Raw genomic sequence first — 23,633 nt, 5'->3', positions numbered from 1 at the left:
CTGTGTCCCCCATCACACGTGGGTGCATCGCCCCCCTTCTGCCCGAATGCAGTTTCTTCTTTTCAGCTGGAAACCTGTACTCACCATTCTCGACTCAGCTCTTCTCGGAGGCACCCTGAGACTGACCTAAGAGGACCTTCCACTCCCTTCCCCTGTATCCTTAGGAGCTGCCCTCTTGCCTAAATCCCTGCGAAGGCAGCGGTTACACTGCCTTGCTTACCTGCATTCCCGACCTGCCTGGGAGTTTCTTCAGGACTTGGTATATTTCACTTTCACCCTGAGCTCCAAGTGGGAGTGAAATCTTTCTGTCACTTCTTCCAATTAGACTATTTAAGCATTTAATTTTAAGACAAAGAGATGAATCTGGAAGAGGAAAGTTGGTTTGTCATGGAGGAGGGAGAGAACAGGCCTGGAGTTGTCGATTTGTGGCTCAAGACACACTCTGCCGTCTGAACTTGGTCTGAGACCTTGAAGGCACCCAGCTGAGCCTTCTCTTTGAGCTGGGGCGGCCCCGGGGTGTGCGGGGGCACAGGGTCTCCGGCAGCCTGACCCTTTGTCAGATGTGCTCTCCAAAGAAACTATCCTGGGCTCCGTGGGGCATGAGTGAGCTTGGTTGTTACACCCAGAAGGTCAAACCCCCGAGGAGGTGAGAGACACAGACACACTCTGTGTGGCTTTAGGGGGAGAAACCTGGAGCCCAGTGAGGTGCGAGCAAAGTCCTGGGGGTGGGGATGGAAGAGGGAGCCGTGGACGTTGGCTGAAACTGAAGGGTGAACAGGCACATACAGGGCCCAGGGGGCAGCGATGTGTTCCCGAGGAAAGAACAGATGTGCACATCTTGTACTTTGATGCTCGCGGGAAGGGCTCCCTTCTGACCCTGCTTGGAATGGAAAACAATCAGGTGAGTTCAGGTGACACCTGGGGCAGGGAGGTACTGGCTAATACACTTCCCCGAACTGTGACAGCAGCGGCATCCTGGGAACATCCTGGGGGCCGAAATGGAAGCCTCGGATGTGTTCACTTGGTGCACCTGGGGCTTCCAAGGCTGCCTGTGGGGATTTCAGGCAGGACTGAGCTCCATTTCTTGGCAGTTTCTTGGCAGTCCTCACTATGACCTTATACAGGTGTTCTCCCTGTCCCTTTCCACCTCCCTCTGCCTCCCGTAGGAGTCCTTGTCCGGGACCTGCAGTGTCCCAGGCACCATGGGAAATAAAGGGGTGACTAGAATAGTTCCTGCTGTCAGAGAGCTTCCAGTCTGGAGAGGACAGGGCATGAGAAGGGTGGGCATGGCATCTTCCCGGGTAGGCACACTGCAGCTGATGTACACCCAAAGGAAGCCAGTTTCATTATTGCTCCTGGAGTGCAGTGAATCAAATTAAGCAAAGATCTGAAAATTAGAATTGTGAGCAGTTAATTCCAACTTTAGAGAGGAGCTAGAACTTACTAACATCTACTATTTGCCAACAACTCTCTGTATGTTAGTTCATTTAGCCCTTATCACAACTCTGGAAGGTAGCTCATATACTATCCTCATTTTACAAAAGAGGAAATGGAGGTTCAGAAAGGTTAGGTAACTTACCCAAGGCCACACAGCTTGAAACAAGCTCGGCCATAAACTAAGCCCCTGGTGGTTTTATTCCAAAAAGGACATGCTTTTTACCACCTCGCAGGCAGAATATGAACACTTTGCAAAGCTCAAATTTGAAAAATTGTATAAAGTTGGTAAAGTCCAACTTTACTGAGAAGTTTATTACCTTATAACTCCAAGGGACTGTAAGGCCCTCTCTGAGAGTCCTGCTGGTCTTCCTCTAACTGGACACCATGACTGAGGACCGAAGAGCTTGCCCCCAGCACATGGCTGGCCTCAGTCTCCGCACACAGAGGGACCCAGCCAACAAGGTGTGTCTCTGGATGTCTGGAGGAAATGGGATGTTGATGATGGTTGGTCCTGAATTAACCGAGATCCCTGTGGGGAAGGGGGGAAAGCTGGGTCTGATGGGTGAGCAGCAGTAGGAGGGGATGGCTTTACTTTCTGAACAAAATGACCCATGTGCAGCAGCTGGGGGTGCAAAAAGCTGGGTGTTATCTTAGGAAGTGAGCTTTAGCCGTTGCAGAAACTCAATAACTGTCGTTGACAGATGGGGACTCTGGGTTTAGGCAGAGGGACCTCGTTCCTTGACGGATAAAAGGCGAAGTGAAAGGGAAATCCTTGTGGGCCCAGCGTGGAGCTGGACACAGAGTCCCCAGGAGGTGTCGGTGAGCCTTGTAAGTGAAATGGATTTTCTGCCTCTTGGGCAAAACTTTTGATAGTCTGTTCTTAAAAGAAAGAAAGAAAGCAAAAGGGAAAAGGTCATTTCGAGGAGAGGCGAGAGCTAGAGTATTTTTCTTTGAAAGGGCTGGAGTCTGATTTAATCCCTGCTTTAATCTCTAGGGAAGGGTCAGTCAGGCTGTCGGAGAGGCGGACACTGTCCAGGCCCTGGCCCACCCGGCCCGGCAGACTGTTTGTTTGTTTTGCCTGCTTGAAGCAGCGGTGAGCCTCCCCGCTCTCCTCCCTCCAGGAGACCTGTCTTCAGGTAGCATTCTTAGAATGCTTTTGGTTTGCTTTTTCTGGCTAGAAATGTGTCTTTTCAAATGGGGCTTTTCATTTACTGAGCCTGTATTTTCTTGCCATGGCAGCCCCCCCTTAATAAAGCTCCTCTAAGAAAGAACCTAAGGCGAGCCTCTTCTAACCAAGAGTTTTGGACAAGTGAACACCATTAAAATTTTTTAAAAAACCCAACAAACTAAGAAAAAAACGCTCCCTTTTCTGAAGTCACTGGCTTCATTGAAAGCGAAGATTCACTTGCTTCGGGTCGTTATTGGACATTCTAAAATTGTCCCAAATGTGAGACCTTGGACAAGTCACTTAATCTCATCCTGCCTCAGTTTCCTACTGTATAAAATGAGAACTGTGCTAGGTGCATTTTACAGCCAGGATGAAGAAGAAATAAATGACGAACGTAAACCAAGAAAACTATCCACGTAAAGTGGCCCTAATAAGTGATGACTATTTTGATGATTACTTAAAATGTTCTTGGTTTTTTTGTTTTTATTGCTAAAAAAAATACCAAAGATGTAAAGACACAAAATGCTTTTAAATCCCAGACTCAGTCTCTTCATCTGCAAAGTGAAGGTAATAGTACTTTTGCCACAATACTGCTGGCACAAAATAAAAACTAAGCAAATTGTCTTCCATTCAAACTCAGGTCCCTCCTCATGTATTTGTAAATATCTGTCTATTGATTTACAGATTGTGTACATGGACCGCAGTCTATACTGTGTATAATTTACATTATAAAACATAGGCTGAAAAATCATAGTGCTTAGATAAAATAGATATAAACAGAGGTTTTTATATTCTTTTTTTTTTCACTTTGGATATAACACTGTACTGTATGTATAAGTTCTATGGTAGGGACTTTAAATAAGGGTCGGTCATGCGTTTCTGCGAGTCCAGGTAGAACCTTCTCCTGTGAATAATCGCAGGGTTTTATGGGCTCCCAGAGTTCTGACGAGAGTGTTTAGCCTAGGAGAACATCTGGTTTCGGATGTGTGTGTGCTTTAGTCTTGTGAGGCTGACTTCCCAGTGCTGCCCTCTGGAAGTTCAGAGGGATGCTGGTAGCTCTCTGTAAAACTAGGGAGTGTCTTGTCATGACTAGAAAACACACTAGAAGGTAGTGGTTGTACAGGTTTGTAATCCTTAAACTGAGGATGTCTGAGATTTTAAATTCTGTTAGTTTGAACTTCTTATCACTACTTTTCATGGAAGAGATTCTTGGAGATGGGCTTTCAATTTCAGACGGGGCACTAGCTGTGTGTCATCAGATAGGTCTCCAAACCTCTCTGAGCCATTGCAATAAATAGTGCTGCTATGAACATTATGGTGCTTGTATCTTTTTGAATGAGAGTTTTTGTCTTTTCAGGATATATATGCAGGGCTGGGCTTTAGTTCTTACTCTTTCAAAGTGTATCACCACTTCCTGCTTTGCATCTTCTAAGTTTTGTTGGCATATCTTGTCTGCTGTTGGTTTCTCTCCCCTCCATGTCTTTGTGTGTTTATACCTATATATTCCTGTCATCTTAGCGTGGTTTTGGAGGGAGCAGAGATACTGTGTGTACTCCATCTGTCCTGTTTCCCCAGAAGCCTATTTTCCTTCCTTTGTCCGCACTGGTAATTTTCCTTGATCTTCCTTAAAGTTTCTGTCCTGCACTTAGTCTCATTGAACTTCAAATCGACCTAGAGATTACGTCTCTTTCTTGACAAGTCCTCTAAAGGAAACAGCTTGATTTATGGGTGCCGAGGGAAGAGAATGGCTTGGGCTAGGTGTCTCAGCCATCACAAGCATGCTGAGATAGCCCACCTTGGTCTGCAGGCTCACCTGGGGTCAGTCAGCTTTGTCTGGTCAAGTTCATACGCATTTGTAAGGTTAGATGGGCCTGTGGAAGTAAAGTACTAATTCTGGAATTTGAGCTGACATGGAGCTATATTTGAGGTTGATTTGTGGGAACAGACTCACATCTGATTATCTTCTTTGAAGCTCACTAGCCATCTGACTGGTTTCCAAGCAATTTTTTGTGCTTCACTCTTAGAAACAGGCCAATTGAAACTGTCCACCTGGCCTCTTGCCTCCAAGTTTTTCCCCCAGTTTTATTCCAAACATTTCTGTCTGACTGGCCTGCTTAAAACATCACCTTTATCACCACAAATCCCTAGCTCTGAAGCTTCAGGGCTGTTGTCTACTAAACAGTGACTAATTTGTACCCTCAGTTTCAATTTTACTCCATCTTCACTGCTCATCAAACTTGTTTTCTTCTCTAGAGCACGTGTGTATCCGTGGAGCTGTCATGCCTTTATACCCTCTCATTTCTTTCTCAAATCCTATTCCCAATTTTTGGCCCAAAATATCCTGTACTTTCTTTTCAGCCCACTTTGAGTACCAGCTTCTTTTGACTCCCCAGGTTCTTACTAATTCCCCCAGCATCTCCTGCCCCTACCTTACGTTGTAACATTTAGGGAACATAGCACTTTTTTGTCATATATGATCTGAAATTCTTATCTTTTCACATGAATGTTCCGGTTTAGCTAGAAATTATTGATCATACACTGACCACCAGGTGCTATGCTAGGCACCTTGACACACTCTGTCTCTTACTTTCCATCATGAGCAGTCTGGCCTTCAAAGTGCCCATTTTACAGATGAGAATGCCGAGGCCCCGTGAGTCACACATGCTCTCTCCTGTCTACGACACCAGGCTCTTGTGCATGAAGGTGAAGGCTGTGGTTTGACTATTGTAGGCAGAAGGGAAGGAGGTGTTAGGAAGTGAAAAGAGTCCCCTCAGCGTGCAGACTTGAGGAGCTGCAGCGGGAGTCAAGCAGAGAGGCAGTGCACCGGGCCAGCGTGGTCAGAGCCCAGCGCTGGGAGGCCTGTCACACGTGTTGCCTTGGCTCCACTAGGCATTGGAAGGGTCAGGCTTTTGTGTTTGACCCTGAGTTAGGCTCTCCTCTCTCCAATTCTTTAGATCCACATCTGACAGCTGTGGGATCCTAACACGGCAAGGAGCCCCTGCCGGGCCTGGATCTCAGCCTGCTCTGCCCTCTGATCCCAAATCCTCCTCACCTGGCAGGCGGGTGGTCTTGTCTGCAGGAAGGAGCACTGCCGTGTGCAGGTTGGAATTTCCCACACTGCCGGCTTGTGGTCCAGCGGAACTAACAAAAAGGGCCACAACATTATCCCATGGTTCTCAGCACTGTTGCCCCATCCTCAGTTTCCAGCATTTCCTTATGATTTCAAATGCATCATTAGTTCGAGAGGGAGGTAGTTTTCTCTCTCACTATTTGCTTATTAAAGCTTGGATGTTTGCTTAGGGTTGTAAAATCACATTTCCTTTTTTTGAGTGTGAACACTCTTCTGTGCCGTTGTCCCTTTTGTGTTTCTCCCGCCCTCCTTCCTTTTCTCTTTCCCTCCCCTCCCCTCCCTTCCTCCCCACAACTCCCAATTCTTTCAACAAGAGTTCTTTCAGGTTACTTATCCTGTCCAGTACTTGACTTCTCCATCTTCATGATGATATCCTACGTGGCTGCTAAGTGTGTTAAGCAAGGGAGTGTGCCTGGCACACGGGAGCTGGAAGCTGTTCATTTTCTTTCTTCCTCTTTATCACTCTGTCGGCCTCAGGCATTGATCTGCCTTAACTGGTGGAGTCCTGTGGGCTCAGGGTGCCAGTCAGCTGCCGGTGAGCTGAACAGGACCTTGGGAAGGAGGGTCTGGGTGCCCTGAGCAAGCATTTTTTTTTTCCATCCAGTCATCAAGTCATGATTCTTCAGGGGCCCCAAGTGAAAGGAGCTGGGCTTCAAGCTTCTTTCTGAGTGCGCTAAGCTCTTCAAAGATCTATAGAAATCGGAGGCATTTGTGATGTTTATTAATTGGCGGCAGCTTTACATGGACCACCCTGGACTGAAACTCATGCAAGGGTCCCCAGATGTGGCCGGGAATCCCTCTTTTGCGTACTGAGGTAGGCAGCGGGTCAAGAAAAAAGGCAGCCGAGCGGGTCCTGGAGCCTCTTCTGACTCCGGCTGGGGCTGTTAGGTGGCTCCAGCCGCTGACCTCTCCCTTTCAGGAGCTCTTTCTTTTTGTTGGGGCTAATTCCTGGAGCAATCCACCCAAGAGCTCATCTCCCCAGGCTGCAGCCAAGGCTGACCCAGGGGGCCCTGTGGTCAGGAATTACTGCCACGAGCAGGAAGCGTTCAATGTTTTCCGTTTACTTCCAGTTGGAGGGAGGAAGGCTGGGCCTTCCTTACGAAAGAGGCAGAAAATCAGCGGAATGACACCAGCCCGTGTTCCCTTCAGGAGGGAAACCAGAGTTCCGTAGGGCACCAGCGGCCCCATCTTGAAACTGCCGCACCACCTCCAGGACAAGGACGAGGGGACTTTCTTACGTGCGTCTGAAATCAAAGTGATGTGTGAGGCGGTGCCTGGCATGTGAAGTCAGTCTCACAGCTGGTGAGACAGTAATGAAGCAGGAAGCTACTGCCCTGTGATCGGGTCAGGGTTGGCATCCTGTGCTATTTTTTAAGTCAGATGCTACTTTGAAAACCAGCAGTGGAGGAGACACAAAATACTTGAGGATACAGAAGAATTGAATAATCTACTTCCGTCCCTGGAAGACAGTTTATTCATCTCTTTTCCCGTATGATAGCATATTTGTAAAAATCCATCAGGTCAAAGAGGAACACTTACCAAATTTTGAAAGGAGAGTGTTTCAAGGCTGCAGTCTTGATTATCCAATAAAACTATCCATAAAAATTAGAAGTAATATGAGCTGACCCCTTTTCCCCCCAAATTTTAACTATTTAGAAATTAAAGATACCTTCCTGGATAATTATTAGATCAAAAAGGGACTCAAAAGGGAGATCATAAATTGTCAAAAAGAAATGAAAAGGAGTACACATTACAGTAAACCTAAGTGCCACAGCACGGGAGGCACCCAGAGGAAATGTGTGCCTTAAATATCTTTATTACTAAAGCAATAAATGGAAAATAAAGATGATAAAGCCGTCATCTTAAGAAGTTTGATAAAAGTACAACCAATTAAACCAAAAGAAAATAGAAAGAGTGAAATATAAACAAAAAACTAAATGAAATAGAAAATAAACAGAAAACATTAGGAAGGAATATAAATTTAAATGCCAGTTCTTGGGAAGGACTAAGTATAGAGATTTAACTGAGCAAGTATCTGAATTTTCACCCGACAGATTGTGATGCAGCCATTGAAATGGTTCTGACAGCATTTGGGAGAAGATTGGGTCAAATGTTTTTGTCAAGTGAAAAGAGCAGAATCAAAAATTGTATCATAGAGTGATTATAACCAGGTGGGTGCAGTCTCCCATCTCCCTTCTGTCCCCAAGTTCAGAAGAGTCTGGAAAGAATACATCAAAGTATCACGGGAAGTACTGACACGTGCTCAGCACAGAGGAACCGTGGAAACGTGATGCTGACGGAAGGCAGCCGTCACAAAAGAGCACATACTGTATGATTCCATCATTATGTGTCTAGGGACATAAAGTCAGTTAGCAGCGGCTGGAAGACTCGGGTCTTGAGGGCTGATGGCTGAAGGATACAAGGTTCCTTTTCGGGTGATGAAAATGTTCTAAAATAACTGTGCAATGGTTGCACCACAGTGTGAATATGCTAAAAAAAAATCATTGAATTGTACCCTTTAAGTGGGTGAATGGGATGGTATGTGAATTAAATCTTAAGCTACCACCAAAAAAAAAAAAAATCACAGTGGTTATCTCGAGTGGTGTACATAGTGATTCTCCTCCTGTTTTTCCACCCTCTTCTGCAATGTCCAGATTTCCAGAAGTAATTCTGCATTACTTGTACAAAGGAAACAGAATAAACTAAAACAGACTTTAACGGGGGAAGGTTCATAATTGGCCTTTTAGCAGAAAAGGCGGTGCTGGGAAATCTGCCAGCCTTCCTCCTGAGAAGGTGAGGGGAGGCCGAGTCCTGTATCCTGAAGTCTGGGGACTGGTTGTCACGGATCGTTGCCTTGTCACACACTTAAAGTGGTTCAGGGCTGTTCTTCTGCGGGTCAAGGAAAAGAAAGCATCGTTGGTCTGGGGTCTCAAAAGCAGGATCACCTCGAAGGGAAAAGCTGGGGGCGGGGGTGTGTGTGTGTGAAACCTGCGGATGACGAAGGGCCAATTTTGAGTGAAGCATCCTTAGAGGTGCTGACTCCACTCTGAGTGCTGAATTAGAGAAAGCTGTTACTTATATAACTTCCTGTAATTGCCCGGCAGTAGCTGCAGCTGAGAGCCGCCCTCTCCTTCTCTGGGCTGAGCTGGGGACACACGGCCCTCCCCTCCTGGCAGAAGGGCTACTTTCTACCTGGGGGCTTCGTGCTCGGGTCACGCTTCTTAACCGAAACTGAAATGTCGTTTTAAACAGAAGGCTCCTTCTTCTCTTCTGGAGATGGGGAACTCTTACGCTGGACAGCTGAAGACGACGCGGTTTGAGGAGGTCTTGCACAACTCCATCGAGGCCTCCCTGCGCTCCAACAGCCTGGTGCCCAGGCCCGTCTTCTCCCAGTTGTACCTGGAAGCGGAGCAGCAGCTCTCTGCTCTGGAAGGTAGGAGAAGCCTTTAAACGAAAAGACTGCGCGGTAATGTTAGCAATGGAAACTCTTTCCTCTTCTGCTCCGTGTAGAAACTATTGAGTCTAGCAGGACAGAACTCTTAGAAAGTTGCACATGCATTCCTTCTTGGCTTAAACTGAAATAAGTTTCAGCCATAAAGTTGCAAGGAATAAAATTATCCACTGAATTAATCAGAGAAAGAAAGAGGGCTGTGTTAGACTGTTCTGAATTGGTTGTTACTTATACTCTTGTTGGTTTTGTTTTTTGTTTTTGTTTGGCATGGGGAGGTAATTAGGTTTTTATTTAATCTATTTGTTTTAATGGAGGTACTGAGGATGGAACCCAGGTCCTCATGCATGCTAGCTAAGCACGTGCTCTACCACTGAATTATAACCTCCCCCCACTTATACTCTTATTAAAAGGTTTGATGGTCTCACTTGCTGGATGAATAAGACATTTTAACATGCCTTTGACCCTCAGTTATATTTTTTTCTCTTTGTGATTTGTGGCCATATCTTTGCAAAGTCGTACAGGTAGTTTTTTGTTGTGGTAGAAATTACAAGAGCCCTCTGGAAACTTTTAAAAACCAAGAGCAAACCCTGATGTATTTAACATGTGCTGGAAGTAAATATCTTCAGGTGTGGGGATAACTTTAGGGTTTACTTACTTATCCAGAGAAAAAGCTGATTGTGTTTTTTCAATCTTGAGCTTGTATTTTTTGCAGTCATGTATTTTCATGTCAAAAGTAATCCACAGCAATCCAAAGTATGAGAGTCATTGCTAAGGAAGTTCTTTTTGTCAGTTTGTTTCTCACTTGAAGTTACCTGCAGACTTCACTTAAGTTTTGAAGGAAAAGAGGACTGTGGTTTAAAATAAAAATTAGCTAATTAATAAAGCATACCGCATGTCAGGTCCTGTATCAGGGTGGCTGTGATGTGAATGTCTGTGCGTGGGGTGGGTGTGGGGATGGTGGGCTGGGGATGGCTGCACTTCAAGGAAAATGAAGCACAGAGGTACGTGTGTGATATGTGACAGTTCCTTATTCTAGTGGGGAGGCATTCCTTGTGTCTATCTTTAAAACGTCCTTACAAAGTTAGCCTTGCAAGCAGCAACAGTTAAGGACCTAAAAGAACTGGATCTGGGTCTGAGAGAAACAAGGATGTGGTCAAAAGCACAAATTAGGAAAACCAGGAATTCTCTGGTATTCACATCGGAGGTACCAATGTTTTCTGGCATAGGAAGAATTACTCTGACATCGGGGGAGTTTGAGAAATAACTGGGGGATATTTTATAGACTGTGTTTTTGGCTCGCTGATAGACTTCTGTGAAATATGTATTAAATGGTCATCCCTAACTTTGTACACTATTGAAGGACTTTTTGCTAATGATGAACTAACAGTGGTGATAAGGATAAGTAATTTAGTACCTTTGAATGGCACCTTAAAATCTACGAAGGGCTTTTATCTGCACCAGCCAGAGTGACTGAATCCTGTGATTTGGGAAGATGGAAAATGGGTTTGAAGTTTAAGGATGTTCCTTAGGGGAGAGGCGGGGAGAAAGCCCTGGGAGGTTCCCAATCAGCTTTTCCTCCTGTCTAAGCTCTACGTAGACGACCTTCCCTGGCCTCTAAACCGGAGGCTGCATCCAAACATTCTGACTTCTCTGGATGCCAATGCCGATGCCCTCATCTGCCGGCAGGGCACATGGAGCTTTCCAGGGACGGCTTGGAGGCTGGCGCGGCCTGTGCCTCCAGTGATGAGTGCGGAAGGCTCCTGGCCAGCTGTCGGGGGCTTGTTCAGCCCTTGTGTTGGTATGAAAACCAGGGCAGGCCCTCTCTATGATCTTCCCATTTGTCTGGCAAACAGAATAGAGAAATCCCCTGCAATTTTGTGTCTCTAGTGCAGGGAGGAGGGTGGAGGAGGAAAGGGGGAGACTGGTTGATTTGCTGAATGTCACCATCAGCCGAGCACTCGACTTGAGCCCTGGTTTCGGCATCGTAAAGCCGGGCGCAGAGGGCTTGTTTTGTCTGCCTGTGTCTCTGTCAGGGTCTCTTATCTTATTGCTGTCCTTCCTCAGCCGATAACATTAGGAATGAGTTTTATGACCAGGGTGCTGGGATGCCGAACATCCCTTGATCTGTTAACATTTCCCGTATTTGCAAGGGTGATTCAGTGGGGTCTTATTACTTTGTTCTCGGAGTTAGGGGCTTTACCCTCTCCTTCTAGGGGAAAAACCTTGTACGTGTTATGTTATTGTTTTAAAGGGAGGTCAACCAAACAAAGCAAACACAACCCCAGCATTTCTAGATAAGTATTTATTAATTAAACAGGATGCAGATAAATTCCTGTAATCCCACCCAGAGTGTCATACATTCTTCTCATGGAAAGAAAACAAAATTCACTCTAAATGTTAAAACAAGTTCCCTCATAGTCCGTGGAGTGAATCTCTCAATTCCTGTGGTTTAGTTTTAAGGGCCTCAGCTTCCAATGCAGTTGGTTTTTTCTAAAGCCATATGAACGCTCTCATCCTGCCAGGAGACCTTGGTAAACAGGCTGGTTTAGTCTGAGAGGAAAAGTCTCATGCTTGGTGCTGGCTGACTGATTCCATCAAAGGCCCTGGAATGTCTGATGCAGACCTTTGACCTTTAATCCTGCTTTCTTAGCAACTGGATTTCGAGCCCTTTCTTTGACTTTTGGAGGCTTAAGACCCTCCTCTTTCATTCAGTCTGAGAGTCTGAATTCCTGTTCGCTTTGGTTTAACAGAATAATGTGCTGACATTCCCATGTGAGCCCTCAGGGCTTTCTCTCTCCCCTTTTCATTCTAATTCTCTGTGCTTTGCCAGCCCCTCCGAGCCCCTGAAGGTCAGTCCCTGGCTCACAGACTAATCTTGATTTAGCCTCCGAGCCTTCTAAGCCACCCACTCCCTAGGGGCTAAAGGACAATTTGAGCCCCGGTGGGGACCTGAGCCTGCGCCTGGGGTCTGGGTGTGACTCCATACCTTCTGCTAAAACCACCTGGCGCCTGCAGTTAAGGGCAGGAAGGAAGCGCCTGAAGGAGGCTCTGGAGTTCATCGCTTCAACCCCCTTTGTGTTCTTCCTGGGTAATCTTTTTACAGTCTCCCTGCCACCTCTGTGTCCTCTAGTCCCAGAGGGATGGCGACACTAGGAATTCTTCTCACTTCCTGCTGTGACCTTCCCAAGGTCATGGGCCTGGGCTGGCCTGAAGTGTTCAGTTTCTTCTTTGTCTTGGCCCACCAGCACTTTTAAAATGGTGGCCACAGCAAGGTTCTGTTCCTGGTACCCTGTACCGATTAAATCACCTTGGGAATATTCTGTGCAACTCTGAGGGCCATGCCTCCCGACATAGACTGTCACAGCTCAAAGTGACTTTATATAGCCCCCTCATTTTAAAGATGCAGGATCTGACGCACAGAGAGGTTGAGTAGCTTTCCCATGGCCACACAGACAACAACAGACCCAAGTACTAAAATGTGAGTTCCCAGAGCTGAGCTCTTCCTGCTGCACAGGATTTCATCATTAACCTAAAACCCCTTAACCCACTGGTTGGATGGAGGGTGTGAGAGTCCGGGAAGATGAGAGTAGAAGAAATGGCAGCAAGGAGACCAGCCCTAAAGAAGGAGACAGAGAAACAAAACAGGAGGAAGCAACTGTCTCCTGGCCTAGCGCAGTGAAGGATGCTCCGGGCGGTCCTATTACATGAAGATGCTGTTTATTAAATGGCATCTAAAGATAGACACGTTGAGAAAGATTTCTACCCAAAGTGTTAAAAGAAGTCGGAAGGACTCCCCTGTACTCAACAGCCTTGAAAACTCATTGCTGTGGGGCCCTCTTTCTCTAGCAGCACTGGGTGAATAAGGTATAACTGTGTGCTTGCACAGGTTGGGCGGTATTTTTCCGAGCACCATCTCTGGGTGTGGTACCGCCAGGTGCCTCGATCACAGATATGATGATGAGGCGCAGGGGCCCTGCTCTCGAGGGCCTGAGAGCCCTTGGGGAAGGCAAGCTCTTTCACTGCTGAGATGGAGCAGTGAGATTTCCATGGTCAATTCCTGGCTCTCCTGGCCGATTCCACATTTCTCATTACTCCTAAAATACTATTTCACTTTAAAAAGTTTCTGAAAGTCATAAAGTCACATGGGAGGGCCCCTGGCCCTGTTCTGGAATGGCCCTTTTTCTGAGTGTGACAAATTCGGGTGTGTTTGTATTTCTAGTAATGGATACCATCCATTTTGCCCTTGGGGAAAAATCATGGTGTAGAGTTGAACCCCTCTCTTTTTCTGTGTAAAGACAGCTCACACTGTATTTTGTGTTCTGTTATGCAGTTAGTGGCAAGAACAGCAGCTCGGAATTCATACATGACTGGGAGCATGCTGGCTGTGCTGCTTAGCGGATTGTTGAAGGGCTGTGCGCCAATCACTGGGTCTCTCTGAACCTCAGTTTCCTTACCTGTAAAATGGGCCACATGCGACACTGTGTTACCTTCCCACACAGATATTCTTGGAGTGCCTATTGTGTACAAACTTGATGCTCTTGTCAACAACTGTATGAGGACTGGACCCTGCTGCTTGTGTGGATGTGTGCAGTGGTGGTGGATGGGAAGGGAAGTGGACCTGGATTTGAAGTCCCAAGGCCAGGCTTGGAGCTGGAGTCTGTGACCTTGGGAAAGATGTCCAGCTGGAGTGAGCCTCCGCTTTCATCCCGGGGGAAAAGAAGGGTGATGATGCCCGGCTCACAGTGTGTTTGTGAGGACTGGTTAATCACTAACTAGCCGAGACTTGCTGCTTGCTTACTTCTGCCTTTCTCATTGCGCCCCTCCCCGCCAGGTGGTAGCCGAGTGGACAATGAGGAAGAGGAAGAGGAGGGAGAAGGGGGATCGGAGCAGAACTGTCCCCCGACTCTCTACCAGATGCACCCCCCGCCCGAAGGATGCTGCATCACAGATGGTGAGATGCCAGCTGGGCTGTGTTCCATGGGGACCCCTCACCCGTCTTGTGCCCTGGAGGTGTGACCTGGGCCCACACCTCCAGCAGGTCGTGGCCAGGCATGTCCATCGGTCCCTGCAGCGTTGGCTACATCGTGCGTGGGGCTTTGTCAGGCCTGCAGTCCTCAGTCCCTCTTTGGACACCCTCAGTGTTACAAATGGATTCAGATCCAAAGTTTATTTTCCTACATTGACTGTTTGAAAACTAGAACATCCCAACTCAGTGGGGCTTGCACTGTGTATTAACTCAGAATTGATGAGCAGGAGTAACTGTTCAAGTCTGTTGGTCCTTTGCTGCTGAAAAGGCAGGTCTACCTTATCTCCAAGCCTCCATTTCCATGACTTCAAATCGGGGGCAGGAACACTCCCCCCTGGGTGATCAAATGAGAGCCTCGCTGGCTGTATCCGACCGAGCGCAGCACGCAGTGGGCACGGCCTCCTGCCCTGCAGGGTTCCCTTGTCCTGCCTGGGCCCAGGGGGCAGATGGGAGAACTCGGAGCCAGTGCATTGTGAATGGTAAAGCAGGCAGACGGGAGGAGATTCTTCCTAAAGTGCCTACGAGTTTTGCAGGAAAGGCCCTGGGATCATCAGGGTTTGTCCTCCTCGTCCCTGTAGGTAATTAAAGATGGGCAAGCACGACGGATCGGGCCGAGTGGGCCTTCAGGCCCCGGAAAGGACCCGTCCAAGGAAACCTGAGCTGTTTCCCTCGTCTCCCTTTTCCCCAGACACTTAATTTTTTTTAATTGCAGTATAGTCAGTTTACAATGTTGTGCTGACTTCTGGTGTGCAGCTTAGTGACGCAGTCATACATGTATGTATGTTCCTTTTCATATTCTTTTTCATTATAGGCTATTACGAGATAGTGGATAAGATTCCCTGTGCTACACAGTAGGTCCTTGTCATTGATCTGTTTTATATGTAGTAGTGTGTATCTGCAGATCTCGAACTCCCGATGTATCCCTCCACCCTTCCTCTTTTAACCTGGTAACCGCAAGTTTGTTTCCTATGCCTGTGAGTCTGTTTTTGTTGTGTGAACAAGTCCATTTGTTGGACACTTAATTTTTAAATAAGAAACACATTTAAAATCCCTAAAACACAGAAAGTGCGAGAGTCCAGAGCGAAAGCTTCCCCATGCTAATGAGTCTCTTCCAAGGCCACCGGTGTTACCAGGTCCTCAGTCCGTACTCGTGACACGAGCCTGTGCCTTGCACACGTAAAATACAGGGTGTAAAAGACATCAGATTACTCACCATTTCCTATGGTTTATCTTGTATACATTTTAATTCACCATCATTTGTCTACATTTTTACCCCGCGTGTCTGGTAGTGGATATTCTATGGTGACACCGGTAGGCCTACAAACAGCGTGTGGTGAAGGGTTCTGAATGGCAATGGCTATGATCATTTTACCTCTCAGGATAAGGCTTAAATAATTTATAATTTGCTTCTCACTCAACCACGTCCAGAGGTAAGGGGGAGATCCGGACACTCTCACCCTCCGCCTGAGGGGAGCCGGGTCCTGGGGCGGCCGCTGGCCGGGCGGCACGTGAGCCCTGGGCGTCCCTCCTAGGGTTCTGCCAGGCAGGAAGGGACCTGCGTCTCGTCTCCATCTCCAACGAGCCCATCGACGTCCCTGCGGGCTTCCTCCTCGTGGGGGCCAAGTCCCCCAGCCTGCCCGGCCACCTCCTGGTGTGTGCCGTCGACAAGAGGTTCTTGCCGGATGACAGTGGGCACAACGCGCTTCTCGGTAAGTCCTTCCTGTGCTCTCCTCTACAGTTCTGGGCCTGTGAGGGGCGGGGACAAGAGGGCCACTGGTTGCCTTGGGGCCCAGGCCGCCTTTGGGGCTCTGCATCCGCCTGTCACACAACCCCGCTTATTCGTTTTTTTGTGGAATGGAACACAAATGAGAGTAATTTTAAAAATGTGACTACCTTCCTTAGAAAGCCCATCAGTTAGTACTGATTTTTTTGTACCTGTAGCCATCACTTTCCTAAGTCCCCACCTGGGTCAGGAACAGGGTCCAGACCCTGTCCTCGACACTCTCGGAGGCCAGCAGACACGAAGCAGGAGGAGAGTAAGTCTGAGCATGTGTCCCTGCTTCTGGGACCGTCAAGTCCTGAGTGATGGCCCAGGCCCCTCCACCGTTCTCTCCTTCACTTCACCTCTCCCTTCTCACTCTGATCATTCTTATCCTGCCTTTACGGGTGGGCTTGGACCTGCTAATGAACGTGCCCAGGGGTGCAGGTGTTAAAAAAACAGGTCCAGGATTCAAACTCAGGTCTTCCTGGCTCTAGGCTGTACCTGTGAACCATCACACCCCCGGTCCTGCGTCTGGTCAAGGTCAGCGTCGGGAAGCCATGGCCTTGATCTTCCGAAGCACCGCTGGCCCACGCGGAGGCCCCAGCTTCTGCGCAGAGTCTAGGCCAAGCCTTCCCAAGCCTGGCTCCCGTTTGTTCAGACGGTTATCGAGCTTTTACTCCGCCCCTGGCCCTGTGCTCGGTGTGCGCCCCATTTGTGGAGCAAAATCACGGGAGATGTGAAGTTTGGGCTGAGAGCCCGGAGAGCTGGCTCCCGTCCCGTGTCTGACCCCAGGCCACAGTGTCCTCATCTGCAGAGTGGGCAGGTGCTTTCCGTGTGGCCCCTCACCTGGCCTGGTGTCGCCTTCTCAGAGAGCTGGGCTAGCAGAAGGGTGGGTAATGACCCGTCTACTTCAGACGTAGCCTCAGGAATAATCTTCATGGCAGAAGCAAGTTGGATTATGAGAGTTTATGAGAAAAACTAGGTTGAACCATCCCTCTCCCACCTTATTTCTTCTGTACTTTCCATGTGTACAAACATTTAAACCTCACTTTTATGCGTGATACGGCCCCCAAAGCTGGGTAGGGACCTGCACTTTAGTGGATATCTTTGAGGACGTTTTATGTCTCAGGCTCTGTGTGAAGGGAAGAGGGGGACTGACCCAGAGAAGAAAGAGAAATGGTTCCGGCCGTGAGGGCCGGGGGAACACGATGGTGTAAACTCTGAAACACGCAGGAGAATGCTGACTAGAGGGGCGGATATGGCTCTGGGACAATGACCAGGGGGAGAAAGAGTTTTGGCCAATTCTTTCTTAAGGCAGGTCCATGGGCTGATTGTAACTAGTATTTGAAAACCAGAAAAATCCAGAAAATTCACTCTACCAGGAAAGCTCAGGGAGTCATTCTCTCTCACGTTTAATTTGCTTATCAAGGCCGCTCAGGACGAAATGTGCTGGGTGTGCTGGGAAGACGGCCTGGTGAGTGGGTTAGTGTTTGATCTGGCGGTGGCCGGGGGTTTGCCCGAATTCCTCCCCTTTGTGACTGTAAAGGAATTGCGAGGGTAATAAATCAAGAAGGCTCTGTGTCTTGAAATGTGGAGACAAGGATCTTTCAGTTCATTCACCACCAGCCCCGGAACAGCTTCAGCCCCTCAGGCGGGGAGCGTAGAGGAAGTGGGGTCTTTGTTAATTGCTTGCCAAAAAGCCAGCGGAGGTGGATAACAAGGGCCGGCTGGTAATAACCAATGCTTTCTTCTTTTAAAATAACTTTATGCTCTCGGCCTGCACACTTAACACTGTTTAGATTTCCTGCAATTAACCCTGATGGCTGTACAGGGCACAGTGGCCCCGCCGCCCTATGGGGGCCAGGGCTCTGCGCATTTTAGTGACCTTATAAAATGGAGGCTGTGGAGTATCTTGGAGGAAGCGGCAGCTTTCGGCCCCAACGCCCCCATAATTTATAATGAAGGGAGTGTCATTTTAGTGACTTTGAATCAGTGGAGGGATTTTTGTCTGAAAAAGCAGAAAGATTAAAACCTCGGGTGTGTGTTTCAGTTTTCTGATGGTAATTCATCAAAATTGGCTGTTAGCTAAGACACAGGAGAAGAAAACGTCCAGCTAGAATGTTCGTTTCTGAGATAGGAGTGAATGAGTCCTTTGTTCATCCAGCAGGCAGATAACTAAGCACTTATGGAACGTATAACTCCAAACCGAAGGTGGACTCTAAGTTCAGCCTGGGGCCCCAAAGCCAAGTGGGACCTGGTCCTTCCTGGGAGCTCAGTGCCTTTGGGAGGACACAGGCCAGCCAGGACTCAGCTTGGAGGTCTGTATCCACAACCACAGAAACTGAGTTTCAGCTTAGTCCCTGTGCAGCAGGCTCCAGCCGAGGGCTTCAGGTGCTGCAAAGACCCTGAAGGATGTCCTGACTCCCAGTGATGGGAGACTGTCTCAGAGGACACGATGATGGAGTTGGACCCTGAAAATGAATGGAATTTTGCCCCTTGGAGAGGAGCAGCAGCAGCAAATGAGCCTAACAGCAGCTACGTTACTGAGCACCTATCGTGCTGGAAACCGTTGCAGTTAAAATAACCCAGGGAGGTGGGTACGTTGTTACCTAGCATTTATATATGAAGAAACAGGCACAGAGAGGTTAACTGACTTGCTCAGGGTCACCCAGCGACTAAGTGGCAGGTCCTGAATTTGAACCCAGATGTCTGGCCCTGGTGTTCATACCCTGGGGGTTGAAGGGCATCTGAGGCAGAAGGAGTCTCGCACATGAAGGAGCTTGGCACTGGAGGAATGGCAAGAGCTCCCTGTGGCTGGGACTTGACGCAGGGCCCAGGCTGCAGCAGGGGCTGCAAGGAGAAGGGGTCGTTGGGTCCCATTTGGAAAAGGCTGTGGTACCCAGGATAACAGTTTCAAACTACAGACATAGAGTGATGAGTCGGATTGTATCAGGGTATCTATCTTTCATCTTTAACAGTTACTAACACGTGGCCAACATTGTTTCACTTATAACTCTTCTTTCTTCTTGACCTTCCAAATTATTTTGAAGCAAATCCCAGACATCATGTCATTTCATCTGTAAACAGTTCAGCATGTATCTCTCAACGACAAGGGCTTTTTGTTGAAAATCCAATACTGTTATCATATCTAAAAAATTTAAAAATAATTTCTTAATATCAAATCCTCCAATGTGTTCAAATTTTGTTTTGTAATTATGCTCATAGTTGGTGTTCTGAATCGAGAGCCAAGCAAGATCCTCCCAAGGCATTTGGTTAAGATGGTTCTGAAGTCTCTTACTTATTGTCTCTCTTCATTTGCACGTCCTTCCTTCCTCATTTTTCTCTTATGGTTTATATGTTGAAGAGCCATTGGAAATACTCCAATAAGGTGGTTTGTAAAGATCTCTTGGAGGTCGCCTGAATGATTGATGTTTATTGAAAGGGAGACGCCGAGGCAGGGGACCAGATGATTACAGCATCCTGAGAGTTATGTTTCAAACCTCCCACCGTCGTACCATCAGCTTCCCTCGTCTTTTGTCCTGCCTCCCTCGCCCCGTCCTGTCTGGAATCCTGATGCTGCTCCTGTATTTTCCCTGCTGAGCGTGGGCATTTGCACCCATGTGCCTCTCACTCCCTGCCGGCTCGTCCGGGTTACTCTCCCCACGCGCACATGGGAAGACCACAAGCAGAAGCCCCACCTCCAGAGACCCAAGTAGATCATTCCTAGACTTGAGTTGGAATTTGGCCGGAATATCAAAGCTGGGGGCTATAGACTTGTTTTTCCTGATTTGTTATTAGGCTACATTTACTTCCACAAACAGGATCAAGATGGGAAAGACAGAAATCCAAAAAAAAGTGAAAAAGGAAAAAATGGCCCAAAGCCTACCACTCCAAATTGAGCACGCTATTTTATTTTGCCCATTTTCTTTTCCATTTGCCATCCAGTTGGGGCTTTAAAATGATGTTTGCAGCTTATATTCACAGCATAGATGTAATGGCAGTTTCTGGGGTTTTTTGTTTGTTTGTTTGTTTGTTTTACTTAACGTGCTACAATGAACCAGAGACATCTTGGTTTCCTCCTAAGTCCCTGTTTATATTCAGGGAACAGGAGGGTGGCCGTTCAGCTTGCCAGGTTAGCATGTGCCTGCCTGTGACAGCTCCTTCCTTGAAAGGAGCACAAAGGCACCACTCAAGGTCCAACCTCATCTTCAAGGTCCAGTGTAAGTCCCGCCTCCTCAGGATGACTTCCTGGAACTGTCTTCCTGAACATCTCCTGTCCCTTTACCTGTTCTTCCCATGCACGCTGCCCCAGCTTAGCAGAAAGGAGCTGCAGGCTCCCCTTCTATGAAAGAAGAGAAGGATTTAGGTGTAGGACTGCTGTTTGGAGATTTAAGCAAGCCTGAGCATGAAGCTTCTCACAGACTCTGGGATGCTGCTCAAATGAGAGGAGCTGCTGGTGTGGCCGCTGGTCCTTCTGGTCGGTGCTTACCACCGCCTCCTGTGGAGTTAAGGATTTGTGTTTGTCCTTTCCTCCAGACAATTAGTGGCTATATTTTTATTGGTCTTCCTCAGGGCACCTGGTTTCATCCCAGCAAGTGTTCTTTAAATGAGAGCTCAAAACATCCGTGTACTCAAAAATAGTTGTCAAATTTGCATCTTCATGAAGGGTTGCCAGCTTGGTCCAGGTGACCGCTTGCTTGGGGACAGCAGCCTGGACTCAGGCCTCCCTGGGCATCGGGTGAAGGGGCAGGGAGGCACAGAGGGTGGCTGGGCCTGGATGACTGGTCCGTGACCCTTCGTACCTGGAGCAGTGGCAGCAGTGAGGCCTCCTTGGACTGGTTCAGGAAGGAAGGCTTAGGCACCCAGAGCCATCCTGGTTGGAGGGGACCCTCTGCAAAGGGAGGGGCTCTAGCAGTAAACCTGGGCTCCCCCAGCCATAAGCCATGAACTCAGAGGCTGCCCACCACATCCAAGGGAAGCCACTGTGGATGCCTCAAAAAAGAATCATCTATCTGGTTCTGGAAGGATGCATAGCGCCCATTTAGTCCTCACCTTCCCTCTTACAGTTAGGAAACCCGAACCCGGAGAGACCGAGCCACTTCCCCCGTATCTCATGGCACCGTGAGGGGCTGTGTAGGGTTGGACTTGAGTCTCCTGACCCTGGCTACCCTCTGCCCTCTGATCCAGCCCTGCCTGTCCGAGGGAGAGGAAGGGAAGTGACATTTACTGAGTACCTGTTGAGTGCTAGACATGTACTGGGCACTGCTCCTACAAGACAGACTTTGTGAGGAGAGAGCACAGCAGACAGGTTCAGTCCCAACTCAGGATACCTCCTACCTGCAGCCGCAGGCCAGTTACTTCCTCACGGCCTTGACTTGCTCATCTGTAAACTGGGGGACCTACTGTGAATTCTTTGTAGGGCTTCATGAGGTTAAGATGAGAATGTTTATAATGTGAAGTGCTGGCACAGGCCTGGCACGTGGTCGGTGAGCAATAGATGTTCGCTGTTGTCCTGTTTACAGTTGAGAGCTGAGAGATGTCGATTAGCCTGCCCGAAGTCACTTCACCAGCAAGGCGGGGCTTGAACCCACACGTGTCTCACTGGACAAAGGCCTGTAACCTGTTTGGCTGCCCCTGGAAGGCGACGGCAGCGCAGGCCTTGGTGAAGTGCTCTTAGCATCCCTGGTCTTGCAGTTCTCTTTCACGTTCATCCATCTTTTCAACACTCGGGGTCAGAATCCCTTCCAGGGACCTTGGGAGGTTTCTCAGGGCCTCACTCTTAGATAGCAGTGGGGCTGTTTATCTCAAGGTTCCCAGGTTGGAGACAAAGGAGTAAATAAAAACATTAGTGTACAAAATTAGAGAATGTTAGGAATATGACAACATTAGAACATAAAAATTTTGCAGTGTGTGCAGAAGTCCTGAGTGTTCGCTCAGATGGCTGCCTGTTTCCTCCCTCCTCCCTCTGATGGATACTGTCTCTCCTGTGCCAGGTGCTAGTCTGAGCACATGAACTTCTGCACGCAGACGCAATCCACACCTCCCCGCGGTCACTCTGTGTCACCACTTTTCTCTTGTGTTAACCAGCAGCTCTGTGAGTCCAGCTTGAATAGACTTTACAGTTTGTAAAGGTCTTCCAAACACGTTTTCTGGACTTTAATAGTTCGCAGGAGGTGGTCTGGGCGTCACCGCTGCACAGGTGGCCTTCCCAGAGCCTCTTGGCTGAACTCCGTCCACTCCCAGAAAGGCCCACCCTGGCCTCAGACAGCAGGACACTTACAGCGAGGCACCACCCTTGGTAGCTTGTCTCCCCTCCGCGGCTGCTGGGCCCACAGATGTCACTGGCCACCATTCTGGCCGTGCCTGGCAGACCTCTTGATTGCTTTTCAGCAGCTCATGGAGGGGATTCTGGACTCTGAAGAGGTCTCCCAAAGGATCCAATCTCAAGGTTCTAACTGCTTTGAGATTCCGGGACTAGCCAGCCCTGAAGGAAACGGGCAGAGCAAAGCCGTGCAGGCCGTTGGTCAGTGTAAACAGCTGAAGGGGACGGTTCCTGTCCTGTAAGGTTTGCTCTTCACAGAGGCCTTCGCATATGCCCCTAGGCAAGTGCAGCCTTCCAGGCTTACCGGGCCTGTCTCCACGACCGAGTCCTCTTGGCCCTTCTCCTATCTGAGTCAAGGCCATCTTGACGCGGGGCCAGCATAAGCTGACCTCTGCCCTGTGGACGTCTCTGGTTGGTGGTGCAGGACATGAATGCGTGGAGGTGAGATGGGGGCATGCATGCTGTTTCCTCCTCCAGGTTTCTCTGGGAATTGTGTTGGCTGCGGCAAGAAAGGCTTCTGTTACTTCACGGAGTTCTCCAACCACATCAATCTGAGGGTGACCACGCAGCCGAAGAAGCAGAAACACCTGAAGTGTTACCTGATCCGCAATGCACAGGGGGCTCTGACCACAGGGCCCCTCATTTGCTGGAAAGGCTCAGGTGAGCAGTTCGGCTCTAGCGGGTGGGGGCTCCTTCAGAGGGGCCTGGGGCCTGGGGCCTGTCCGCACGACTCCGGGGTGCAGGACTGTGGGCTGGAGGTCAGCCCTGTGAAATGAAAGCCTGCCTTTGCACTACTGGCGTCTAGTTTATAGGATCAGCCCACTGTATGGGACCATTCCGAGTGCCATACCATGCTGTGCCTTCTTGTGGCCAGTATTTGGGGCAAGGTTCTCAACCAGGGATGGTTTTGTCCCCCAGGGGACATCTGGTAGTTTCTGGAGACACCTTTGATCACCGTGATGGGAGAGAGCTACTGACACCTTGTGGGTGGAGGCCAGGGATGCAGCTAAACACTGCTGTGCACAGGCAGCCCCCCCACCCCCGCCCTGCCGGAGAATTAGGCGGTCCGGTGTCAGTGGTGCCAAAGCAGAGAAGCCTTGGCTTAGAGAAAGATCAGCTCAGATAGGCCCCACTCCCCGTCTTGAAGCCTGTTGTGAACCATGAACAGAAAGACCAGCTTCCTGGTGCTGGTCCTAGAAGAGGTGAGTGGGCTCCGGCTTTAGGAAAGGGCACGCACCGCCCTTCTGTGTCTCCCTGTACCCTCGTGACTGCAGTCAGCTATGAGGCCAGAGAGGAGGCGCTGGATTTTCTAGGCCCAGGTACTCACTGAGATACCC

The 23,633-nt window shown here is 48.7% G+C and overlaps 1 protein-coding gene across 2 annotated transcripts in view; it reads left to right on the top strand.

Moving 5' to 3' along the window:
* GREB1 (growth regulating estrogen receptor binding 1) overlaps positions 1-23,633 on the top strand; it is a 79,339-nt gene that overhangs the window by 1,885 nt on the left and 53,821 nt on the right. The window contains exons 2-5 of one of the 2 annotated variants that reach the window (XM_072938202.1): positions 8,988-9,168; positions 14,018-14,137; positions 15,745-15,921; positions 22,774-22,956. In XM_072938202.1, the coding sequence (XP_072794303.1) occupies positions 9,012-9,168; positions 14,018-14,137; positions 15,745-15,921; positions 22,774-22,956 (637 nt within the window). In that variant the 5' untranslated portion in view covers positions 8,988-9,011. Of the gene's footprint in view, positions 1-8,987; positions 9,169-14,017; positions 14,138-15,744; positions 15,922-21,636; positions 21,706-22,773; positions 22,957-23,633 lie in introns of those variants that run through there. The other variant, XM_072938203.1, reaches the window with a different exon arrangement.

Source organism: Vicugna pacos, chromosome 15, assembly GCF_048564905.1.
Source record: "Vicugna pacos chromosome 15, VicPac4, whole genome shotgun sequence".
Classification (NCBI taxonomy): Eukaryota; Metazoa; Chordata; class Mammalia; order Artiodactyla; family Camelidae; genus Vicugna; species Vicugna pacos.
The sequence above is the reverse complement of the archived record's forward strand: the minus strand, read 5'-3'. Positions and strand labels throughout refer to the sequence as shown.